We start from the raw sequence: 20,736 nt of genomic DNA, 5'->3' as shown, positions 1-20,736 counted from the left end.
CATAGTTTGGCTATTGTGGACATTGCTGCTATAAACACTGGGGTGCATGTACCCCTTCAGATCACTACATTTGTATCTTTGGGGTAAATACCCAGTAGTGCAATTCCTGGGTCATAGGGCAGCTCTATTTTCAACTTTTTGAGGAACCTCCATACTGTTTTCCAGAGTGGCTGCACCAGCTTGCACTCCCACCAACAGTATAGGAGGGTTCCCCTTTCTCTGCATCCTTGCCAACATCTGTCATTTCCTGACTTTTTTTTTTTAATTTTTTTTTATTCTTATGTTAATCCCCATACATTACATCATTAGTTTTAGATGAAGTGTTCCATGATTCATTGTTTGTGCATAACACCCAGTGCTCCATGCAGAATGTGCCCTCCTCAATACCCACCACCAGGCTAACCCATCCTCCCACCCCCCTCCCCTCTAGAACCCTGTTTGTTTTTCAGAGTCCATCGTCTCTCATGGTTCGTCTACCCCTCCGATTTCCCCCGCTTCATTCTTCCCCTTCCGCTACCTTCTTCTTCTTTGACTTGTTAATTTTAGCCATTCTGACTGCTGTGAGGTCATATCTCATTGATGTTTTGATTTGGATTTCCCTGATGCCGAGTGATGTTGAGCACTTTTTCATGTGTCTGTTGACCATTTGGATGTCTTCTTTGCAGAAGTATCTGTTCATGGCTTCTGCCCATTTCTTGATTGGATTATTTGTTCCTTGGGTGTTGAGTTTGATAAGTTCTTTATAGATTGTGGATACTAGCCCTTTATCTGATATGTCATTTGCAAGTATCTTCTCCCATTCTGTCGGTTGTCTTTTGGTTTTGTTGACTGTTTCTTTTGCTGTGCAAAAGCTTTTTATCTTGATGAAGTCCCAATAGCTCATTTTTGCCCTTGCTTCCCTTGCCTTTGGTGATGTTTCCAGGAAGAAGTTGCTGCGGCTGAGGTCAAAGAGGTTGCTGCCTGTGTTCTCCTCTAGGATTTTGATGGACTCCTGTCTCACATTTAGGTCTTTCATCCATTTTGAGTCAATTGTTGTGTGTGGTGTAAGGAAATGGTCCAGCTTCATTCTTCTGCATGTGGCTGTCCAATTTTCCCAACACCATTTGTTGAAGAGACTGTCTTTTTTCTCTTGGCCATTCTTTCCTGCTTTGTCAAAGATTAGTTGACCATAGAGTTGAGGGTCCATTTCTGGGCTCTCTGTTCTGTTCCATTGATCTATGTGTCTGTTTCCGTGCCAGTACCATACTGTCTTGATAAAGACAGCTTTGTAATAGAGCTTGAAGTCTGGAATTGTGATGCCACCAGCTTTGCTTTTCTTTTTCAACATTCCTCTGGCTTTTTGGGGTCTTTTCTGGTTCCATACAAATTTTAGGATTATTTGTTCCATTTCTTTGAAAAAAGTGGATGGTATTTTGATAGGGATTGCACTAAATGTGTAGATTGCTCTAGGTAGCATTGACATTTTCACAATCTTTGTTCTTCCAATCCATGAGCATGGAATGTTTTTCCATTTCTTTGTGTCTTCCTCAATTTCTTTCATGAGTATTCTACAGTTTTCTGCGTACAGATTTTTGCCTCTTTAGTTAGATTTATTCCGAGGTATCTTATGGTTTGGGGTGCAGTTATAAATGGGATCGACTCCTTAATTTCTCTTTCTTCTGTTTTGTTGTTGGTGTATAGAAATGCAACTGATTTCTGTGCATTGATTTTATATCCTGACACTGCTGAATTCTTGTATGAGTTCTAGCAGTTTTGGGGTGGAGTCTTTTGGGTTTTCCACATAAAGTATCATATCATCTGCAAGGAATGAGAGTTTGACTTCTTCTTTGTTGATTTGGATGCCTTTTATTTCTTTTTGTTGTCTGATTGCTGAGGCTAGGACTTCTAGTACTGTGTTGAATAGCAGTGGTGATAGTGGATACCCTGCCATGTTCCTGACCTTAGGGAAAAAGCTCTCAGTTTTTCCCCATTGAGAATGATATTTGCTGTGGGTTTTTCATAGATGGCTTTTATGATATTGAGGTATGTACCCTCTATCCCTACACTCTGAAGAGTTTTAATCAAGAAAGGATGCTGTGCTTTGTCAAATGCTTTTTCTGCATCTATTGTGAGTACAATGTGGTTCTTGTTCTTTTATTAATGTAGTGTATCACATTGACTGATTTGCGGATGTTGAACCAACCTTGCAGCCCAGGAATAAATCCCAGTTGGTCGTGGTGAATAATCCTTTTAATGTACTATTGGCTAGTATTTTGGTGAGAATTTTTGCATCCATGTTCATCAGGGATATTGGTCTGTAATTCTTTTTGGTGGGGTCTTTGTCCAGTTTTGGGATCAAGGTAATGCTGGCCTCATAAAATGAGTTTGGAAGTTTTCCTTCCATTTCTATTTTTTGGAACAGTTTCAGAAGAATAGGTATTAATTCTTTAAATGTTTGGTAGAATTCCCCTGGGAAGCCATCTGGCCCTGGGCTCTTGTTTGTTGGGGAGATTTTTGATTACTGCTTCAATTTTCTTGCTGGTTATGGGTCTGTTCAGGTTTTCTATTTCTTCCTGGTTCAGTTTTGGTAGTTTATACATTTCTTGGAATGCATCCATTTCTTCCAGATTATCTAATTTGCTGACATATAGTTGCTCATAATATGTTCTTATAAATGTTTGTATTTCTTTGGTGTTGGTTGTGATCTCTCCTCTTTCATTCATGATTTCACTTATTTGGGTCATTTCTCTTTTCTTTTTGATAAGTCTGGCCAGGGGTTTATCAATCTCATTAATTCTTTCAAGAACCAGCTCCTAGTTTCGTTGATCTGTTCTACTGTTCTTTTGGTTTCTATTTCATTGATTTCTGCTCTGATCTTTATTATTTCTCTTCACCTGCTGGGTTTAGGCTTTATTTGCTGTTCTTTCTCCAGCTCCTTTAGGTGTAGGGTTGTGTATTTGAGACCTTTCTTATTTCTTTAGAAAGGCTTGTATTGCTATATACTTTCCTCTTAGGACCACCTTTGCTGCATCCCAAAGATTTTGAACAGTTGTGTTTTCATTTTCATTTGTTTCCATGAATTTTTCTAATTCTTCTTTAATTTCCTGGTTGACCCATTCGTTCTTTAGTAGGATGCTCTTTAGCCTCCATGTATTTGAGTTCTTTCTGACTTTCCTCTTGTGATTGAGTTCTAGTTTCAAAGCATTGTGGTCCGAAAATATACAGAGAATGATCCCAATCTGGCAAAAGTTCTTTTAAAACTTAATCATATACATATCTATTTTTGGCATGTATGAACATTACTTACCTTTTTTTTTTTTGAATTAGAATTGTAGTTAGGAGAGTGTTTCAGTGGAAAATCATGCTGTACTACCACACACGCATGTGCACCCCACATCTGAGTAAAATCAAATGTGTACCAGCCCATGGGAATCACACTTAGGCAAATGCCTTGGATAGTGTGTGCCTACTTTTAGTGTGCAGTGTCCTCATTTCTGTGTGGTGATCAGGGCCAGAGAGGCACTCTCAATCCAGATGCCCCAGCTCCAGAAACTGAGAAGCCTCTGCCTCAAATCTCCTTACCTTGCTGGGAAGCAGGGAACTGTCCAGCAGTAAATGCTTCCTGAACTCAGGCCTATACCAGGCCCGTGCAGTTGGTCCTCAAAGAGCAGGGCTCCCCCTGCTGCAGGTGTCTGGCAGCATGGAAAGGAGCTTCCCATTTGCATTTGCACTGGGCTCCACATATTATGGAGCTGGCCATAACTGCCAAAGGCAGATACTGAAGCCAGCCTATACAATTTAAAAGACATTTCTGGAAACTATTCCTACCATACATTTTGTCTAAAGATCAATATGAGTGGAGGGGATTCACAGTACTCTTTGACAGGATGTTTCTTCCCCTTCTTCACATTGCCCAGCTATTCTGGAGGCTCAGCTTCTCCAATGTATCCAAAACAGGGAAATGACAGGAAATGGCTGGGACATCAGGAATTGAGACATGAAATCCATACCACTGTTAGTGGGCTCCCTGATGGTTCCTTAGCCTAGGACACCCCAGGCCTTCTCTAAGTGACCGAAGACCATAATAAAAGGTAACAAGCCACACAGCTGCTTCTGAAACTCCCTGCCTGAGCCTTTCAAGAGAAGTGAGGCAGAATTGAGCACATAATTGAGGGAGCTGAGAATGCCTGCTAGGCAGGATGCCTGGCCATAAAGATGACTTGCCAAGCCTCAGAATGACTTGCATAAGAATTAGATCATTCCCCTGTGAGATTTTGAGAAATACAGGTAGAAGCTCGTTCTTATCAGATAGAAAAGAAAGGAACTGAACACAAGCAACCAAGGAGACAGATGGCCAGTAAGGGTGAGATTGTAGGGCAGCCTCTTTGTAAGAGCTTAGTTCCACTCAGAGACAATAAAAGACAGAAAGCCACCTGCTTATTGCTTCATCCAGGCAGGGAAGCTCTTGTGCCAGACTTCAAGCGCGGATAGACCAGAGCCAGAACAATCAAATTGTAAAAAATGGGCACAGTCACCAATGCCATATGAATAATACATCTGTTGTAATTCTACCTTCCAAAGTATGTTTTTTAGACACACAAAATGCCTATTAAAAAGGATTCTCAAAATAGAGGCAATCTTGTCTGCGTTTTCTACTCCAGTGCATCCAGTCAACTAGTTAATGCAGCATAGTTGACTCCTGATTATCTGCATAGATGGAGGAATCTGTGGTCACTGAGAACTGAAATCTACAGAGTCCTACCCACCTCATTTTGTCTAGCCGCCATATCTTTCCACAAGCTTTCCTGGAGTTGGGCACAAGATGCAAAATGATCGGCTATATTTCATTCCTGTTTCTTTATCTTGACTACCTATTGTTGGAGTTACCAATCAGTAAAGAAGTAGCTTAGCAATATGGAATAAAAGGAAAAACAGAAATTCTATACAGTTCCCAAACAGGGTAATCAAATGATTCTTACCAAATACTTATGAAATACAAGCTCCTGTGTACAACAGTGAAAAAAAAGTTCAGAGATACGATATTTATCATGTTCCAACCTTTTGAGAATAAAAGTATTTGAGGGGGGAAAAAAGATAGCAATGTCATACTTATCAGTTTAGCAGCTTTTTCTTAACAGAGGGAGGAAAATAACAAAGATAACTTATCATAAAAAGGATCCAATGGAAAGGGGGAAGTTGGGGAAGGGGAACCCAAGACATGAAAATGGTGTGATCCAGACTCAAAAGAATACATTCTCAGGACACCTGGGTAGCTCAGTTGGTTAAGCGACTGCCTTCGGCTCAGGTCATGATCCTGGAGTCCTGGGACCGAGTTCCACATCAGGCTCCCTGCTTGGCAGGGAGTCTGCTTCTCCCTCTGACCTACCCCCTCTTGTGCTCTCTTTCTCACTCTCTCTCTCAAATAAGTTAAAAAAAAATACATTCTCCATGATTGGTGGAGCCATGTTCTATGCGTATAAACAATTATGACTTTGGAGAATTTGAGCTCCTAATATTTAGTTCTAGAAATAAAAAAATAGAGCAAAAATGGGAGGTGTGAGAAATTGTATTTGCACTGAAATTTAGCTTTCTTGGTAACTGGGAGAAGTTTGTTGATCAACTTGCTATATTCCAGATAGCACTGATGGAAGTGAATGGAGATATACTTTGGGATATGAGTTTCAGAAGCCCAGACGTATAGTATATAATGGCATGGTTCTTTGTTGATTTGATGTCTCCTTTGCTTCTAGGTCTCATTATAGAGGCAAAAGGAATATGTGGAGTGTGTGTGTGTGCACAAATATGCATGTATGTCATGTGTGAGAGAAAGAAGTGAACTAATTTCAATTAATTTATCTTTCACTTATTTTCTAAATATTTTTGTTTTCGTGAGAGATCAGATTTAAAGCTGGTAAAAGCAGAAAAATCCAAATATGAAGAAATGGATTGTAGTGAATACTGGCACTGTTTTTCTGATGTCAATGGGTTGGAGTTCTCTCGACTCTTCCCTTGACCACAATTCAGCAAATGTTTGAGATTTATCAGTATTGATAAACCTACTCTTCTTATGCCACCAGGCTCTCACACATTCATTCTAAAAATATTTACAAAGAGCTTATGTGCCAAGCTCCTCATACCTTCTTAACTGTCCAACCTGCCCCAGGCCATCTGCTTTCCTGTAGTTCTGCACCCATATCCAGGTGTTCCTGATAGCATGACCTTTTTCATTTCACTTTCCTATTCTAAATATCTTGATAGTTGGGGCCCCTGGGTGGCTCAGTCAGTTAAGCGGTTGCCTTCGGCCAGCTCAGCAGGGAGTCTGCTTCTCCCTCTCCCCCTGCCCTTCCCCCACCCCTGCTTGTGCTCTCTCATGTGCGCGCTCTCTCTCAAATAAATAAAATCTTTTAAAAAATCATTATCTTGATAGTTTTCCATGGTGTCCCAAATAAAAAACAAGTTCAATGGAAGTAACACCAAGCTCTTAAGAGGGTTGGGTTATAGTCTCAGTTCTGTCCCTGATATTCACCTCTACATGCAGTCTGTTTCCTCATCTGTAAGCAACAGAGCACCATGGTAATTAGTCTAGGGGATTTTGAATGTTGCTCACAACATGGGTGGTATTTATTCCCATTTAAAACCTGAAGATGCAAGGATCACTCTAGTTAAGTGATTTGCTCGGAGCTGCTCAGCCAGTAAGTAGAGCAGCTTGAATAGAAGAATGCTTATGGACTTAAAGCTCTTTCTACCACCTCCCTGTAAAATAAGGTTGTCTGAAATGGCTCCCTTCCTGCGCTAATACAGTAACCACTAGCTTTCAATTAAATGACACTATAAATTGTTCCTCAGTCACACTAACCATATTTCAAGTGCTCAATAGGTAGATGTAGCTAGTGGCTGCCATACTGGTCCATGAAGATTATAGGACATTTCCACCAGCACAGTTTTATTGGCTAGGTTAGGACTTTCAGTCAGCACTTGGCTTCTATGATTCCTTGACCTATTATCTGGCATTCTGGCCTTCCAGAGTCTGTCCCCAGCTGTCCTTTACTGTTGACAAACTCTTCATGTGCCTGCCAGACTGGGCGTTCTTTCTGTGTCCCCCACTATACATAACAGTGCCTTCCATAGTGAGTCAACATTTGGATGGATGGATAGATGGACAGACGGAAGGAAGGAAGAATGGATGGGTGAGAGTGAAGAAGGGAGTGGCATTCACTCATGTTTTCATTAGATGATTGTGTTTGGTTTCTTTATGTTCAGTTAGCCAACATATTAGTTTTTGATGTAGTGTTCAACAATTCATAAATGTTTATTGAGTATCTACCATATGCTCTTCTAAGATTCCTGGGATTGCTATGATTACCAGACGTGGTCTTATGAAATTTTCTGTCTGGGTTTCTGTCTGGGAGGGTAGAATAGAGAACAGATCTTAAAGAAGTTGATAAGTAAATAAAAATTCAGACAGTGATATGTTATGAGAAAAATGAGCATATTGTGCTGAGCAACCAGGAGACTGTAGACTGGGAAAACTATAGATGTAGCAGTCTCTAATGAGGTGTACTATTTGACCTCTGACCTGAATAATCAGAAGAAGCCAACTTATATGAAATTCTGGGTGGAACATGTTCTATGAAGAAGGAACTTTGTTGTTGAAATGATTTTGCATATTTTGACAAAATATCTTATGTCTCAGTCTCAACTTCTGATATATCTGCCAGTGTAAATCTCATTTTATAGTCTTAATAAAATTGCCCTGAAGGAAGGATGCAACAAGGAATGGGGACAACATTTAGGAAGACAGAATTAATATAGTCTATTAAAGTTTAAATGGTATTTATCTTCTGTGATGTTTCTCTTCTCTTGTACAGTTTTGTTCCTGGACCATATAAAACTACCTTCAAAGAAGATGCATTACAGAAGGCAAAGTTCTTTCAAGATAAAAAGTATCTTTCAAGAGTAGCAAGAGACAGCAGAGATGATACTATTCAAAATCTTACCAGAAACACATTCCATACCTTTAAAAATGGAAAAAAGGTGATAAAAGCTGCTCCAAAACAACATGATAAAGGAAGTGCTTTAAGAATTTAGCCTTAGGAAGCATGGTAAGACTCTGGATTTAAGTAACTAAATTCACTGCCATAACTATGGGCAACTTTTATTTGGATATCCACCCATATCCAGACGTCCACTCTGGAGGGCTGGACAAAACACAGGTTGTAGATTATCAGGCAATTTGATCCCTTGCACTCATTGGTATTAAGATCGATCTTGTCCATTTCTTTGAGCACTTCTCATAATTCCAGCACTCTGATACATTCAAGAACTGTTATCATTAAAAGATGGAAGAATGAAAGAAGTGTTCTGAGAAGTCCAATGGAGATATAATCTGAAGGTAAATTTTAAATAGCATATACATGAGCCAATGCTAATTCTTTTGATTGCAGGTCTCTGTCCAGTCCACTTTCTGCAAACCAAGGTTTCATTCTCTAGTACTGTTTAATGCTCATCTGTTTAACCAAAGGTTAATGTTTTGAAAAACCCCAAAATTTACGTTTACAAATTGATGCTTATATGTCATAATTTTGATAATTTGGCTTTCCCTGATACCATTTGAACACATCACTGTCTGTGTGTGGAGTGTCCAGCTTTCTGATAGGCTTATGCTGGAAGGTCTCCTCCCACTTTCTGCAGTTGTTTGCTTGGACAGGTAAGAAGCAGAGAGTAATTTTCTCTGCTCCAATTCCTCCTTAATTCACTGAGAAACTTGTTAATTCCCCCAAAACATAAATAATTGCTTTTGAGCTAGAAGTTCCCTCATTATATACAGCCTCCTGCCTGGCTATTTTGATGGACTTTTATTCTTTACCATTATTGTTATATATATATTATTTTTCACTAATCCATATATTCTTTAGACAAGGAGAGTACAGACAACTGGTCATGGGTAAAGCTGAGTTAACTTTTACCCATCAGGTAGCTATTTAGTCAATAGTGAACAGTATCAAACAGGACTGACCAAGATCTAAATAGAGTCTTAAATGCATATTGAGTTTGGAAAAGATAAAGTTGTTAATGTTTTAATCCACAAATCCATTTGGGGTTGCAGGGATGTACAGAGATGAGAGTAAGTTAAAGCAGGAAAGCTAGGCATTCCAAATGCCTAGCCTCCAAGAGCATTCTGACAGCTTGCTCCCTCCTACCTCCAGATCACAAAACTAATTCTTAATCTTATGATGGGCTAATATTTTCAACAACTAAAGACCAAATTAGCATTATTTAATTTAGACACAATGTTTGGACCTTACCTCAAATTCCCAGAGCTGGCTCCAGAGTTGGTAGCAATGGCCCTCCTTGGCAGAACATCACTCTCTTCAGCGAGGGAGACCCTGCTTGGATGCATGGGGCAGATGGCTACTGGCACCTTAGACCAGTAGGTGATTTTCTTTTCTATATCTCTCTTTATAAAAGCTAGGAAAGAAAGGCCATCTCCACTGTGTTTTAAAACCACTTCTGCCATCCTTACTCAGGCAACTTCATAGAGTTAGCTCCCAATGTCTTCAGAGGGGCAAGGAGTTAAAATGTCATATTCATACTCAGGAAACAGAGGAGAAGACAGCACATCAGGTTTCTTCATATCCTAAGCGGTTCTTAGGGGTTCAGGAAAAATTTATGTTTCAAGTGAATGAAATTGAGCAATATTTAAGAGGTATTTTAATAAAAGGGATTTTTCTGGTTAACTTTGGATTAAGCAAAAGCTCTTCCTGTTTACTGCTAGAAATACTTTAAGAATGTATTTGTCTATTTTTTCTGCATTGATAAGTAAAATACACCAAAAATTTTTGCCCTTGGTAATTGAGATTATTTTAGCATTTTGGGTCTTTTTTTTTTTTTTTTTTTAATTTTTTTTTTTTGAAGATTTTATTTATTTATTTGAGACAGAGAGAATGAGAGAGACAGAGAGCACATGAGAGGGGGGAGGGTCCGAGGGAGAAGCAGGCTCCCTGCTGAGCAGGGAGCCCGATGCGGGACTCGATCCAGGGACTCCAGGATCATGACCTGAGCCGAAGGCAGTCGCTTAACCAACTGAGCCACCCAGGCGCCCATTTTGGGTCTTTTTAATCCTTAACAGATGAAGGGTCTGAAACATACTGTAAATGTTAAGTTCCTTTTTTAAAATCCCTAATTTTAGCATTTACCATGGTTTACCTCTTTCTCTAGAAGGGAAAAGCCGTAAAAATTTGAATGTAAATTAAATAAACCCCTATTTAAACCGAGAATCACACAAATAAGCAGTGGTGCTTTCTGGTTTAAACATGTAAATTAATTAACTATAAAGGACATGCCTCCTATTATCTCTGCACTAAGCTATGAGTCAAACATGTTTAAAAAAAAAAAGTCGAAAAAAAGATGCAACTCAACATGGCCTTAGATTGCAATACTCAGTAACAATTCAACCAAATGACCCCCTTTTCTAAAAGGGGAGTTTAAGTGGGAAGAAGAATGGATGGCAGGAAGATAAGGGGAGAAAGGGATTACGTCTCCACCGGCCCACTCCATTTTCCCCTCAGCATGTTTTGTCAGTTATGTGGCTTCGCTAAGCTTCCAGGCTTGAAGCCCTTCTCAGTCCAAAGGTTTGTCTCAAACAAGTGACCTCCAACCTCTGCAGAACAAAATCTGACTTCGTAGCTAGAAACTCTGGATATATGGTCTTAACAGACACGAAGGGAAGCAGATGCAATGTAACAGGACAATGTCAAATTTGCAAATCCTACTGTTCCACCAGCTATCTAGCCTTGTCAAGGTCCAGACTCCTCTAACTCAGGCCTCTGCGAACGACAGGGTTTTCTGATGAGTTTAGACAGGTAAACACAAAACTAAGTGCACTGAATCGTGAAGTCAGACCTATGTACTGCAAACTGTCATGTACCATAACTGAATCATATAATTACAGAAAATTAAATTTGCATATTTAAGTACTATTTTCCCCCAGAGGCAGATTATCTACTTAACTTTTTGGTTTACAGACTCATGTAACTAATTTAAAAATGAAGTATCTTAAACACCGTAAACCCTTTAGCAAATGGATGACAAATGTGAAGAGACAATTAGGTTCATGTACAAATAATAATTGATAAGCTTGAGGGGTTTATTTTGTGGGAAAGGCCAATTTTGGTCTTCAAAAGTGTAATGTTTGGCATGTTTTTAACAGCTTAGTCCTTTTCTTTGTTTTTCATGCATTTAATAACTGACACTGGATAAAAGCAAGCTGATGGGCTAAGTTTCAGAATTTATAGTACAGCCTATAAAAAATGATGATGACCAAGGAGAGACATTTTTCGAGGGCCGATACACAGATCAGTTCTAGTGTTAAATAATAAGGCAGACGACTATAAAACAGGAAGAAAGACACGATAAAGCAGAAAGAACAAAATACTGAGAGTCCAGAAACGTGGGCCTAAGGCCTACTTCTGTCACGGATTCTTTGTGACACTGAGTCCATTTCTTCAGAACAAATACTGTCGAGGAGTTTATTCTTCTGCTCAAGTTTACTGTTTAAAACACCAACAAAACCAAAAACAACCCTTAAGATGCCTGAATACAGTTTATTGGCTGGTTTGAATAGCACTTTTAATAGCAAAAATGTGTTTACATTGTAATAGCTTACAACCAACTTTTTCAATACAAAGTAAAATATGTCTTAGCAATTTAAATTCCTCACCTCTTTGACCTATACAATAAAAAGTCCCAGATACTGTTGTCTGGCCAATTCCTGCAGAGATATGCATGAGTATATTAGTTGAATGCAACTTCCTTAACCACCCTGGAGGGGATCTGTTTAATCATGAAATGGTAATATACAGACATAACTTTGAAAAGGAAATGAATTTCACTTCTGTCCTCTAAAAATACCTTTGCTCTCAAGTTACAGTATACATATAACTTTATTACATATTATACAAACCACTAGGTTTTCATTTCCACACCTTAACAATCCCATCTCTAGATGCAGTTACAATGAAGCCCTGTGTTGTCTGGAAGGTGGCCACATCTGTGATGATGTCGTGATGTCCCACAGGCAGAGATTCTGGGCCCCTCCGAGGGGTGTCATCACTCGGTCCTACCTTCTGCTTATTCTGGATCTCCTGTTTCATGGTTAAAAGTCAGGGAGGAAAAAAAAGGGAGAAAGCCAGAGGTTAAAAGCCTGTACCACACTGTACCTCTTCTCAATATTGTTGCTTCTGGGACAGGTTGTTGTCGTTAAAGCTAAAACTTCCTGTGAAGTAGTCAACCTTTCACAAACTGAGTAAAGAGTCCAAAATGATATTGTGCTTTCCACGAGTAGCCACTTATAAATATGTACAGATTCTTGGCTTGTTTATAAATTTTCTGTATTACCTTTTGTCCCTTTCAAAAGGAAAAAGGGAAAGCCTATAATAAAGGGGTGTAAATGACCAGAATATTGACGTAAATATTAATCTATCATAAAGGAAGCTTTCATTCATTTACTGAGCACCTTCTAGACCCAGGCACTTTCAGATTCATTATCTCACTTGAAGTTTTTGCCCAACTCAAGCAACCAGGACTGAATCCCAGCTCTGCTGCCTAATACCTGGATGATCTTAGATAAGTTACTTCACGGTGCTTAACTTTCTTATTTGTAGAAGGAAAGTAATAAAGGTACTTATTAATTGTTGTGAGGACTGAGCAAGTATATTAAGTGCTTACTTCAAACTATGTACTTATGTGTGTGCCTTTAATATGTTTATTATACCTTAATAAAAGTGAATTTCAAAAAATACAGAAAAGCCAAGAGAAAATAAACATGTTCCTTAAATACTACCAGTCATTTTTGTGCCTACAGAAGTTGAAAGAAAACAAGACTGCTTGTACCTGGACAACTTCAGTGCCTTCAATTATTTTCCTATAGTAGGACACAGACGAAGAACTAGTACTTCCTGCAACAACATAGGACCTCTCTGGGTAAGCCAGGTCCCAAAACCTAGGGAAGATGAAACAAATACTGATCATCTCTGGAGAAGGGGAGGAACTAATGATCATTAACTTACATTCATCAATACATAACTTATTTTCTTTTGCATTAGGAAAAGAGATTTTTCGTAGAATAGCATAAAATTAGGGACACATGAAGTATTAACAGCTATTCCTGCAAGATGTGGAGGATTTTAAACATTACATTTATAATACCGTAGTATTAACCAGAGTATCCACATGTTATCTTTCTCCTTTTAAGTGTTACACAGTTAAGTATCCGTTATCAGATATTGTACCTTATTTTCATGTCTGAGCCAGCTGTTAGCAGGATGGGATTTCCATCCGCTGGACTACAGTAGATACCATGGACACTGTGAGGAGAGGGCTTTAAAAAGAAAGAAATAGGAATCAAATAAGAAAGAAATAGGAATCAAATTAAAGATACCAGTGTATTCCCTAAGTGGCGCCATTTCTAGAAACAAGTCAACTGGCAGCAGCTTTCCAGGCACCTGATTAACTGAAGAAATGAGAGACCATTTATGTATATCTTCTAGACGACTTTCTTTGGGACCTTAAAATGCATTTGCTTTGTATCATTCTGCATAAAGAGGCAAAACCTCTTCAGCCTCTTAACATTTTCTATTTGGGAGGACTCCAACTAAAGGAGAAAAAACCTCTTTCCTACCTTTTGCCCCAATGAAGCACCCGGGGTGGCAACCTGAAAAAAGTGTAGGTAAGAGGGTCACGTTCCAATTATCCCAGATTTTTACTGGGGCTCCACAGACCTCACAAACCTTACGGAGCTAACAACCAAACCCCCCAGACATTAGTAAGCCTGAGGAACAGGAAAGCCACCTAATACTAATTTAAAACACAACCCAAAAGCCTAACAGATACAAGGTTTGGTAAAATGCCTGAAAGCGCTCGGGATGTGGGAAATTCAACTGGCCTTTAGAGTAAAAACTGGAGGCAAACCTGTAACTCAGAGAGTGGCGGTGCACTGCTAGCCCAGAGAGTGAATCTTCTGTCGCCAGTCTCCATGTCCCACATGGATACTTCATTGTTGCCCTGCACAGCTAAGGGAAACAGGCCAGAACCATTACTCAGACCGGAGCACTACTCTCAGAGCTTCCACGTCTTGGTAGATAATCCAAGTCAGCCTGTACCGCTTTCCATTTTTCCAATCCTGCAAAAAATGCTCACTCTACTTTTAAATAACATCGTGACCCTGTCACCAGACTGGAGGGCAAAAGGTATTTTCCAGTAAATATTTACTGTTGTACAACACAGTGAAGAGAACTGTGGGGTAGAAAGGTGAATCCTAAACAGATTCTACCCTCAAGAAACCTACAGTCTAGAAGTAGAGAAAATATATATATAAAGGATAAGACAATGAGAGCAAAAAGAACTGCAGAGTTCCACCTGAACTCAAGGAAAAGATCCCCTCGGTTGGCAAGAAGCGAGGTCACCTCATGGAGACGTTCTCACTGGGACTGAAAGAACAAGTAGAGCTGGGCAGATACAGGTGGCATACAAGTAAATCATTTCAGGCAGAAAGAATGTTTTGTGTTCTTTGGGAAAATGAGTAATCGGTGTGACTGAAGCACATCTGTGATAGGGAGCAAGGGTGGGAGATGAAGGCAGGGGAAGATTACGGAAAAAGGAAACTGTGGGCCCGAGAAAGACATTATCCCTTAGTTATTTTTGAGCAGGAGGAGTGACAATACTTCATTCCTTCATTAACATTTACTGAATCAACAATGTTTATTATGAGCTCATCCCTGTCCTAGATGCTGAGGAAGATGAGGCAAAAAATGCAAAATCCGTTTCATGGAACTTACATTCTAGTGGGGACAATAAACCAAAAAAATGCAAAGGCCCTGAATCAGGAATGTGCTTAGTTCAAGGAGAAAGCCAGAAAGCCCCTGTAGCTGGGGCAGCCTGAGCATGGGGGAGGGGCAGGAAAAGGCACAGGAGGGCTGGCCACATTCCACTCGCCATTCCAAGGCTGATCCACGGGGGCCACATCAACAGGCTGCTGTGCCCTCTGGCTTCTACATGGGTTTGGCCTGTGGTAAACGAAAAGCCCCCCAAATAAGTAGGCCCTAATCTCCGGAGACTATAAATGTCACCTTATACCGTATAGTGACTTTGCAGATATGATTAAGGGCCTCGAGATGGGATTTTCCTAGGTTGTTCAGGTGAGCCCTAAATGCAATCACAGTGTCCTTAGAAGGGGGAGGCAGACTTGACAGCAGAAGACAAAAGGACAATGGAGCAAGATGTTATGGTGGTGGCTCTGAAGATGGAAGAAGGCGCCACAAGCGAAGGCAAGCAGCTGCAGAAGCAGGAAAAGGCAAGGGAATGGATTCTCCCCTAGACCCTGCAGGGGTAATGTGGTCCTGCTCCCACCGTGAATTTGGCTCAGCAAAACTCATTTCAAACTTCTGGCCTCCAGAACTGTTAGAGTATAAATGTGTGTTATTTTAAGCTACCAACTTTGTGGTTATTTATTACACCTAAGAATAAAATGGTCATAGGAAACTAATACAGGCCTATGGAAACCACAGTAGGAGGCCAAAGGGAGAGACGAATGTCTCATCTCAGACTGGCTGTGTCCCTCATGTCAAAATCACCTCTTCTCTCAAGGTGGCCCTCTCTACTCACCTTCTCTGCAAACTCCAGTGACCACCATTCCCTCCCCTCCTGTCTTCTAATACCAGCCCTATTTCATTGTGCTTTTATGATACCTCTATACCCATACTTCCACCAATAGTTCCTTTGAAAATAAATCCTCAAATTATCCTACCTTGAGTATGCCATCGGTTTCCTGTTGGAACCCTGACCAATAAAAAAAGGTCAGAGAGGTAGCAGGGGCAGAACCCCATTAAGCCTCTGGGCCATTAGTAAGGAGTTTGGCTGTAACTTGGAATGGGAAGGTACTGAGCAGCAGTCTTAAGAAGTAAGGATTAAAGCAGGGAGTTAAAGCATATTGTATTAATAGGGACAAGAGATTATGGTGGTTTGGATAAGGGAGACAGTGATGGAAATAGTAAAAAGTGGTCAGATTCTGAATATATTTTAGGACCATACAGGATTGGCTGATGGACTAGAAGGAAGATGAGAGGAGAATCAAGGACACCACCAGGCTTCTTCCTGAGCACTGTGCATAAAAGAGCTGTCATTTACTGGGACAATACTGTGGGAAGAATGGTTTTGTCTCGGGGTAAAGAAACCAAGTATTCGGTTTGGACATGTCAAATTTAAGGTGCCTATTAGACATCTTAGGGGAGATTTTAAGTAGCTATAAAACTGAATAAATGTGGTATTTAAAGCATGGGACTAGACAAGATCATAGAGCAAAGCCAGTGTAGGAGGAGAAGGGTTTAGGACCAAAGACTGAGCCCTGAGGCAGTTGAGCAGGCCACAATTTAAAAGAAAATTGGGAAATCAGCAGCAAATCAATGAATAGGAGAAGCAAGAAAGTGATGTCCTCGAAGTCAAGTAAGGAAAGTAGTTCAGAAAGAGGAAACTATCAACTGACCAATGAGAGGCGAGCAGAGTAATGGCCATCAAATTTGGCAACACGGAGACTTTGACAGCAGCAGCGTACGAGCTGGTCTATGAGAAGGGACCAAAGAGTCTACATGCAAGACGACCAATGAAAAGACATAAGAATAACAAGAGCTACTATTTATCAAGCACTACATGTATGCCAGACTGTGTGCTTCACAATGTTTTCTCTCAAATTCTTACAACTCCGCTAGGAAAGTTTTTTTTTTTTTTTAAAGATTTTATTTATTTATTTGACAGAGAGACACAGCGAGAGAGGGAACACAAGCAGGGGGAGTGGGAGAGGGAGAAGCAGACTCCCTGCCGAGCAGGGAGCCCAACGTGGGGCTCCATCCCAGGACCCTGGGATCATGACCCGAGCCGAAGGCAGACGCTTAACCATTGAGCCACCCAGGCGCCCCTTAACCACATTTTACAGATAAGGATTAAGTAAGTTTCAAAAACCTGCCAACAAGAAAATCCAAATGTCCAATGAGGGGAGGGATCGGAAGGAAAGCTTGCAAAAAACGCAACAGAAACACATCAACAAGAAATGGCAACTGACAAGGATGAGTCAAGGTTTCTAACTTAGATTTCTAAGAAGATGGTGGCAGCTTTAACAAAAATATTGGAGAAAGAAAACAAATGGAAGGTAATGGTAGCAATTAATAAGATCATTTTTAAAGATAATAAATTTGAAATGACAGTGAGATAGCAGTGGTAGGAACTTCCATCATCAGAACAAAACAAAATCAAACATTTGGTTCGCATGTAAAATAAAAACTCTAAGAATATGAGTCTTGGCAGCAGGATATTATGCACTTTCAAAAAAAAAATCCCCAACACCTGAAAGCCAGCCCTCCATTTTACCTGCAATCACCCAAGACTGATACAGAGGGTGCATTGAAAGGCGTCTGATTCGAGCCCTGGAAGGATGACAGTGACTGGAAATTGGCAACTGGAACCTCATGTCCCAACAAGCCATAGTACCACTGCTTGTACCTTAAAGGGGAAAAAAAAAAAAAAAAAATCAAAAAGATTACCATTGATTAAAGTACATCAAGCTGCATTTATACAAATAATAAATAGCATTAGCTTTGTGCAATGTATGTTACTCTTTGTTCTCATGAAGCTGCCTCCTGGTGTCACACAGCACTTCTAGTTATTAAATAAAGATATAAAGTGCTCATCACAATGCTACTACATAACTGTCTAATAAATGTAAATTGAAAGTGAGAAATTCATTAATTACACCGGTATTAACTGCCAAAGGCAGACACAAAAAACAAACGGTCTAGAGAAGATATAAACTGCATTTGATAGGTCAGAATGTTCAGAATGCCTTAAATCACCAAAGATGTGTTAATGGCATTCAGTGACCACTTTACCAACCCCACAGTGGCAGCAGCTTTGTACCTATCATCAGCCGTCAATCATTTCTATGTGCCCTTTTCTCCAAAAGATTATGGAAACAGGTATGGGTAGCCAATCACAGCAGAAACTGGAGTGAGTACCTGAACATCTGCCCATGACAAACCCCACAGAGAAGCCTCCCATCCCCAAAGAGTAACGCCAACCCTGACAGTGAACAGCTGGTCCTGACAGAGTCACAGAGCGTATTCTTGGGACTGGTCTCCAATTTATTTTTTATTTTATTTTATTTTATTTTATTTTATTTTGTTATGTTAATCCCCATACATTACATCATTAGTTTTAGATGAAGTGTTCCATGATTCATTGTTTGTGCATAACACTCAGTGCTCCATGCAGAACGTGCCCTCCTCAATACCCATCACCAGGGTAACCCATCCTCCCACCCCCCTCCCCTCTAGAACCCTCAGTTTGTTTTTCAGAGTCCATCGTCTCTCATGGTTTGTCTCCCCCTCCGATTCCCCCCCCTTCATCCTTCCCCTCCCGCTATCTTTTTTTTTTTTTTCCTTTAACATATATTGCATTATTTGTTTCAGAGATACAGGTCTGTGATTCAACAGTCTTGCACACTTCACAGCGCTCACCATAGCACATACCCTCCCCAATGTCTATCACTCAGCCACCCCATCCCTCCCACCCCCACCACTCCAGCAACCCTCAGTTTGTTTCCTGAGATTAAGAATTCCTCAGATCTGGCGCCTGGGTGGCTCAGTTGGTTAAGCGACTGCCTTCGGCTCAGGTCATGATCCTGGAGTCCCGGGATCGAGTCCCGCATCGGGCTCCCTGCTCGGCAGGGAGTCTACTTCTCCCTCTGACCCTCCTCCCTCTCATGCTCTCTGTCTCTCATTCTCTCTGTCTCAAATAAATAAATAAAATCTTTAAAAAAAAAAAAAAAAAGAATTCCTCAGATCAGTGAGATCATATGATACATGTCTTTCTCTGATTGACTTATTTCACTCAGCCTAACACCCTCCAGTTCCATCCACGTCGTTGCAAATGGTCTCCAATTTAATGGAGATACTGGGAGTGTGAAAAGGCAAAAGGGCAACAGGGTCCCTCCATCATCCTGCCCCACTGCAGGACAATGGCTCAAACAGCCGTAGGTAGTTTGGCACCCTCAAAACTGATCAGGGTACCTGAGAGCTATCACTGCCATTTACTAAGTTGCTCACAGAGTTTCTACCTACTCATAGGCCTGGCATCACATCTTCCTGTACCCGTGCAGTTTATTCACACAAAAGGCAAACACAATGTATTCCATATAAACTATATAAAAAGAAATAAAAGGGCAGATACTTAATATCATAAATGTAAGTTAGGGAATCTAGAAACCAAAATTCAAACACAACAGATTATAATTCTTCAGAAAGTATGCCAAATGGGAAAAAGTGAGATGTGATACATTCTCAAGGGGCAGGTTCAAAGCCTTATGAGGGTAAAATGTGAAACTAAAACAGAAAAGTAGCCAGCAAGATTACATGATACACCTTCAGCCTTTAAGAAAGGGAGGCAAGAAGGAATAGGGCAATAAACCGATGTTAGCTCTTCTCCAGTACCAGGCCCCTGTGATGGATGCTTTTACCTCATTAAATCCTCAAAGCAGCCCTTGAAAGGATTAGCCCCATTTGAAGATGAGGATCCTAACACTCAGAGGAGTTACGCAGCTTGCCTGGGGTTACTGGAATTTGAAACCAAGTCTGCCCAAACTCAAATGCTCTCATCCATAAACCAAGCCTGCTGCTTCCCTGGCAGGATAACAGAATGCCACCAAATCTGATCACTATAATGATTATAAAGAGGCTCATTTAAGAACAAAGAGAAAAAGGAAACTTTTATGCATTGGGATACTGATATCTTTCAAATCTTTTTTTTTCTTTTAAATGAAAAAAATTAAATTGCAAGTGGTTGTAACATAATAATCACTTAAAAAAAAAAAAAAAGGAGATGGGGAAGGTGCCTTGGTTTTGGCTCAGGTCATGATCTCAGGGTTGTCAGTCTGAGCCCTGTGTCGGGCTCTGAGCTGAACGTGGAGCCTGGCTGAGATTCTCCCTCTCTCTCTCCTTTCCCCCATCGCCACCCCCGTGCTCTTCCTCTCCAAAAAGAAAAAAGAGAGAGAGAGAGAGAAAATTATCAATGAAGAAAAAGGAAAAAAATTCCACAAGAAGGCAATTCCAGACATTAGTGGCATTCGCAACCCAGTCAATGACTTTGAAGTCAGCTCACCAATGCAGAGCCAGCACTGGTGGATGTCCACAGCAAAGGAAGTGATGAGGCCTGACTTCAGATCATGCTTTAGTGTCCATGCATTGCTTGAAGACCTGAGGTCCCAACCAACTAGAGAGCCATTCACAGTGGCATAGGCCAGAACGGACTGTGCCCCGGAGTTGAAGTGATGCATATCCACGACACAGCCATCGTCCTTCTGGTCTAGAATTCTAAAGAAATACGCAAAGCAAAAGGTAAAGATTTTTCTGGTCACTGAAAACATAGCACCAGCCTCTATTTAAGATGAATTTATATTCTAACCATAGGCAAGAAATAACAACTCTAACCCATCAAGCCAATGATACCTGAGGCATTTTTTAAAATAACTTGACTTACAGAAGAGTTGCAAAAATAGTACAGAGAATTCTTGTATATCCTTCACGTAGCTCCCCTCATGTTAATACCCTACATAACCATAAAAAATTTATCAAAACTAAGAAATTAACCTTGGTACAATACTAGTAAAATACAGAACATAATCTAATTTTTATTAGCTTTCCACTCATGTCCTTTTAC

General features: G+C 40.3%; 2 protein-coding genes across 2 annotated transcripts in view; one reads left to right on the top strand and one right to left on the bottom strand.

Annotated features, from left to right (window-relative positions):
• The window catches only part of COL6A6 (collagen type VI alpha 6 chain), a 114,130-nt gene extending 106,063 nt beyond the window's left edge, over window positions 1-8,067 (top strand). Inside the window, exon 39 of the mRNA XM_021678708.1 lies at window positions 7,848-8,067. Coding sequence (XP_021534383.1) covers window positions 7,848-8,067 — 220 coding nt within the window. The remainder of the gene's footprint in view (window positions 1-7,847) is intronic.
• Window positions 8,068-11,568: 3,501 nt separating this feature from the next.
• The window catches only part of PIK3R4 (phosphoinositide-3-kinase regulatory subunit 4), an 83,868-nt gene continuing 74,700 nt past the window's right edge, over window positions 11,569-20,736 (bottom strand). The window contains exons 15-20 of the mRNA XM_021678899.2: window positions 20,179-20,390; window positions 17,395-17,526; window positions 13,948-14,048; window positions 13,269-13,357; window positions 12,871-12,979; window positions 11,569-12,122 (exon numbers count right to left, since the gene is read on the bottom strand). Coding sequence (XP_021534574.1) covers window positions 11,952-12,122; window positions 12,871-12,979; window positions 13,269-13,357; window positions 13,948-14,048; window positions 17,395-17,526; window positions 20,179-20,390 — 814 coding nt within the window. The 3' untranslated portion in view covers window positions 11,569-11,951. The remainder of the gene's footprint in view (window positions 12,123-12,870; window positions 12,980-13,268; window positions 13,358-13,947; window positions 14,049-17,394; window positions 17,527-20,178; window positions 20,391-20,736) is intronic.

The sequence above is a fragment of the Neomonachus schauinslandi genome, chromosome 1 (assembly GCF_002201575.2).
Source record: "Neomonachus schauinslandi chromosome 1, ASM220157v2, whole genome shotgun sequence".
Lineage (NCBI taxonomy): Eukaryota > Metazoa > Chordata > Mammalia > Carnivora > Phocidae > Neomonachus > Neomonachus schauinslandi.
Note: the sequence above shows the minus strand (reverse complement) of the source record. Positions and strands in the feature narration are given on the sequence as shown.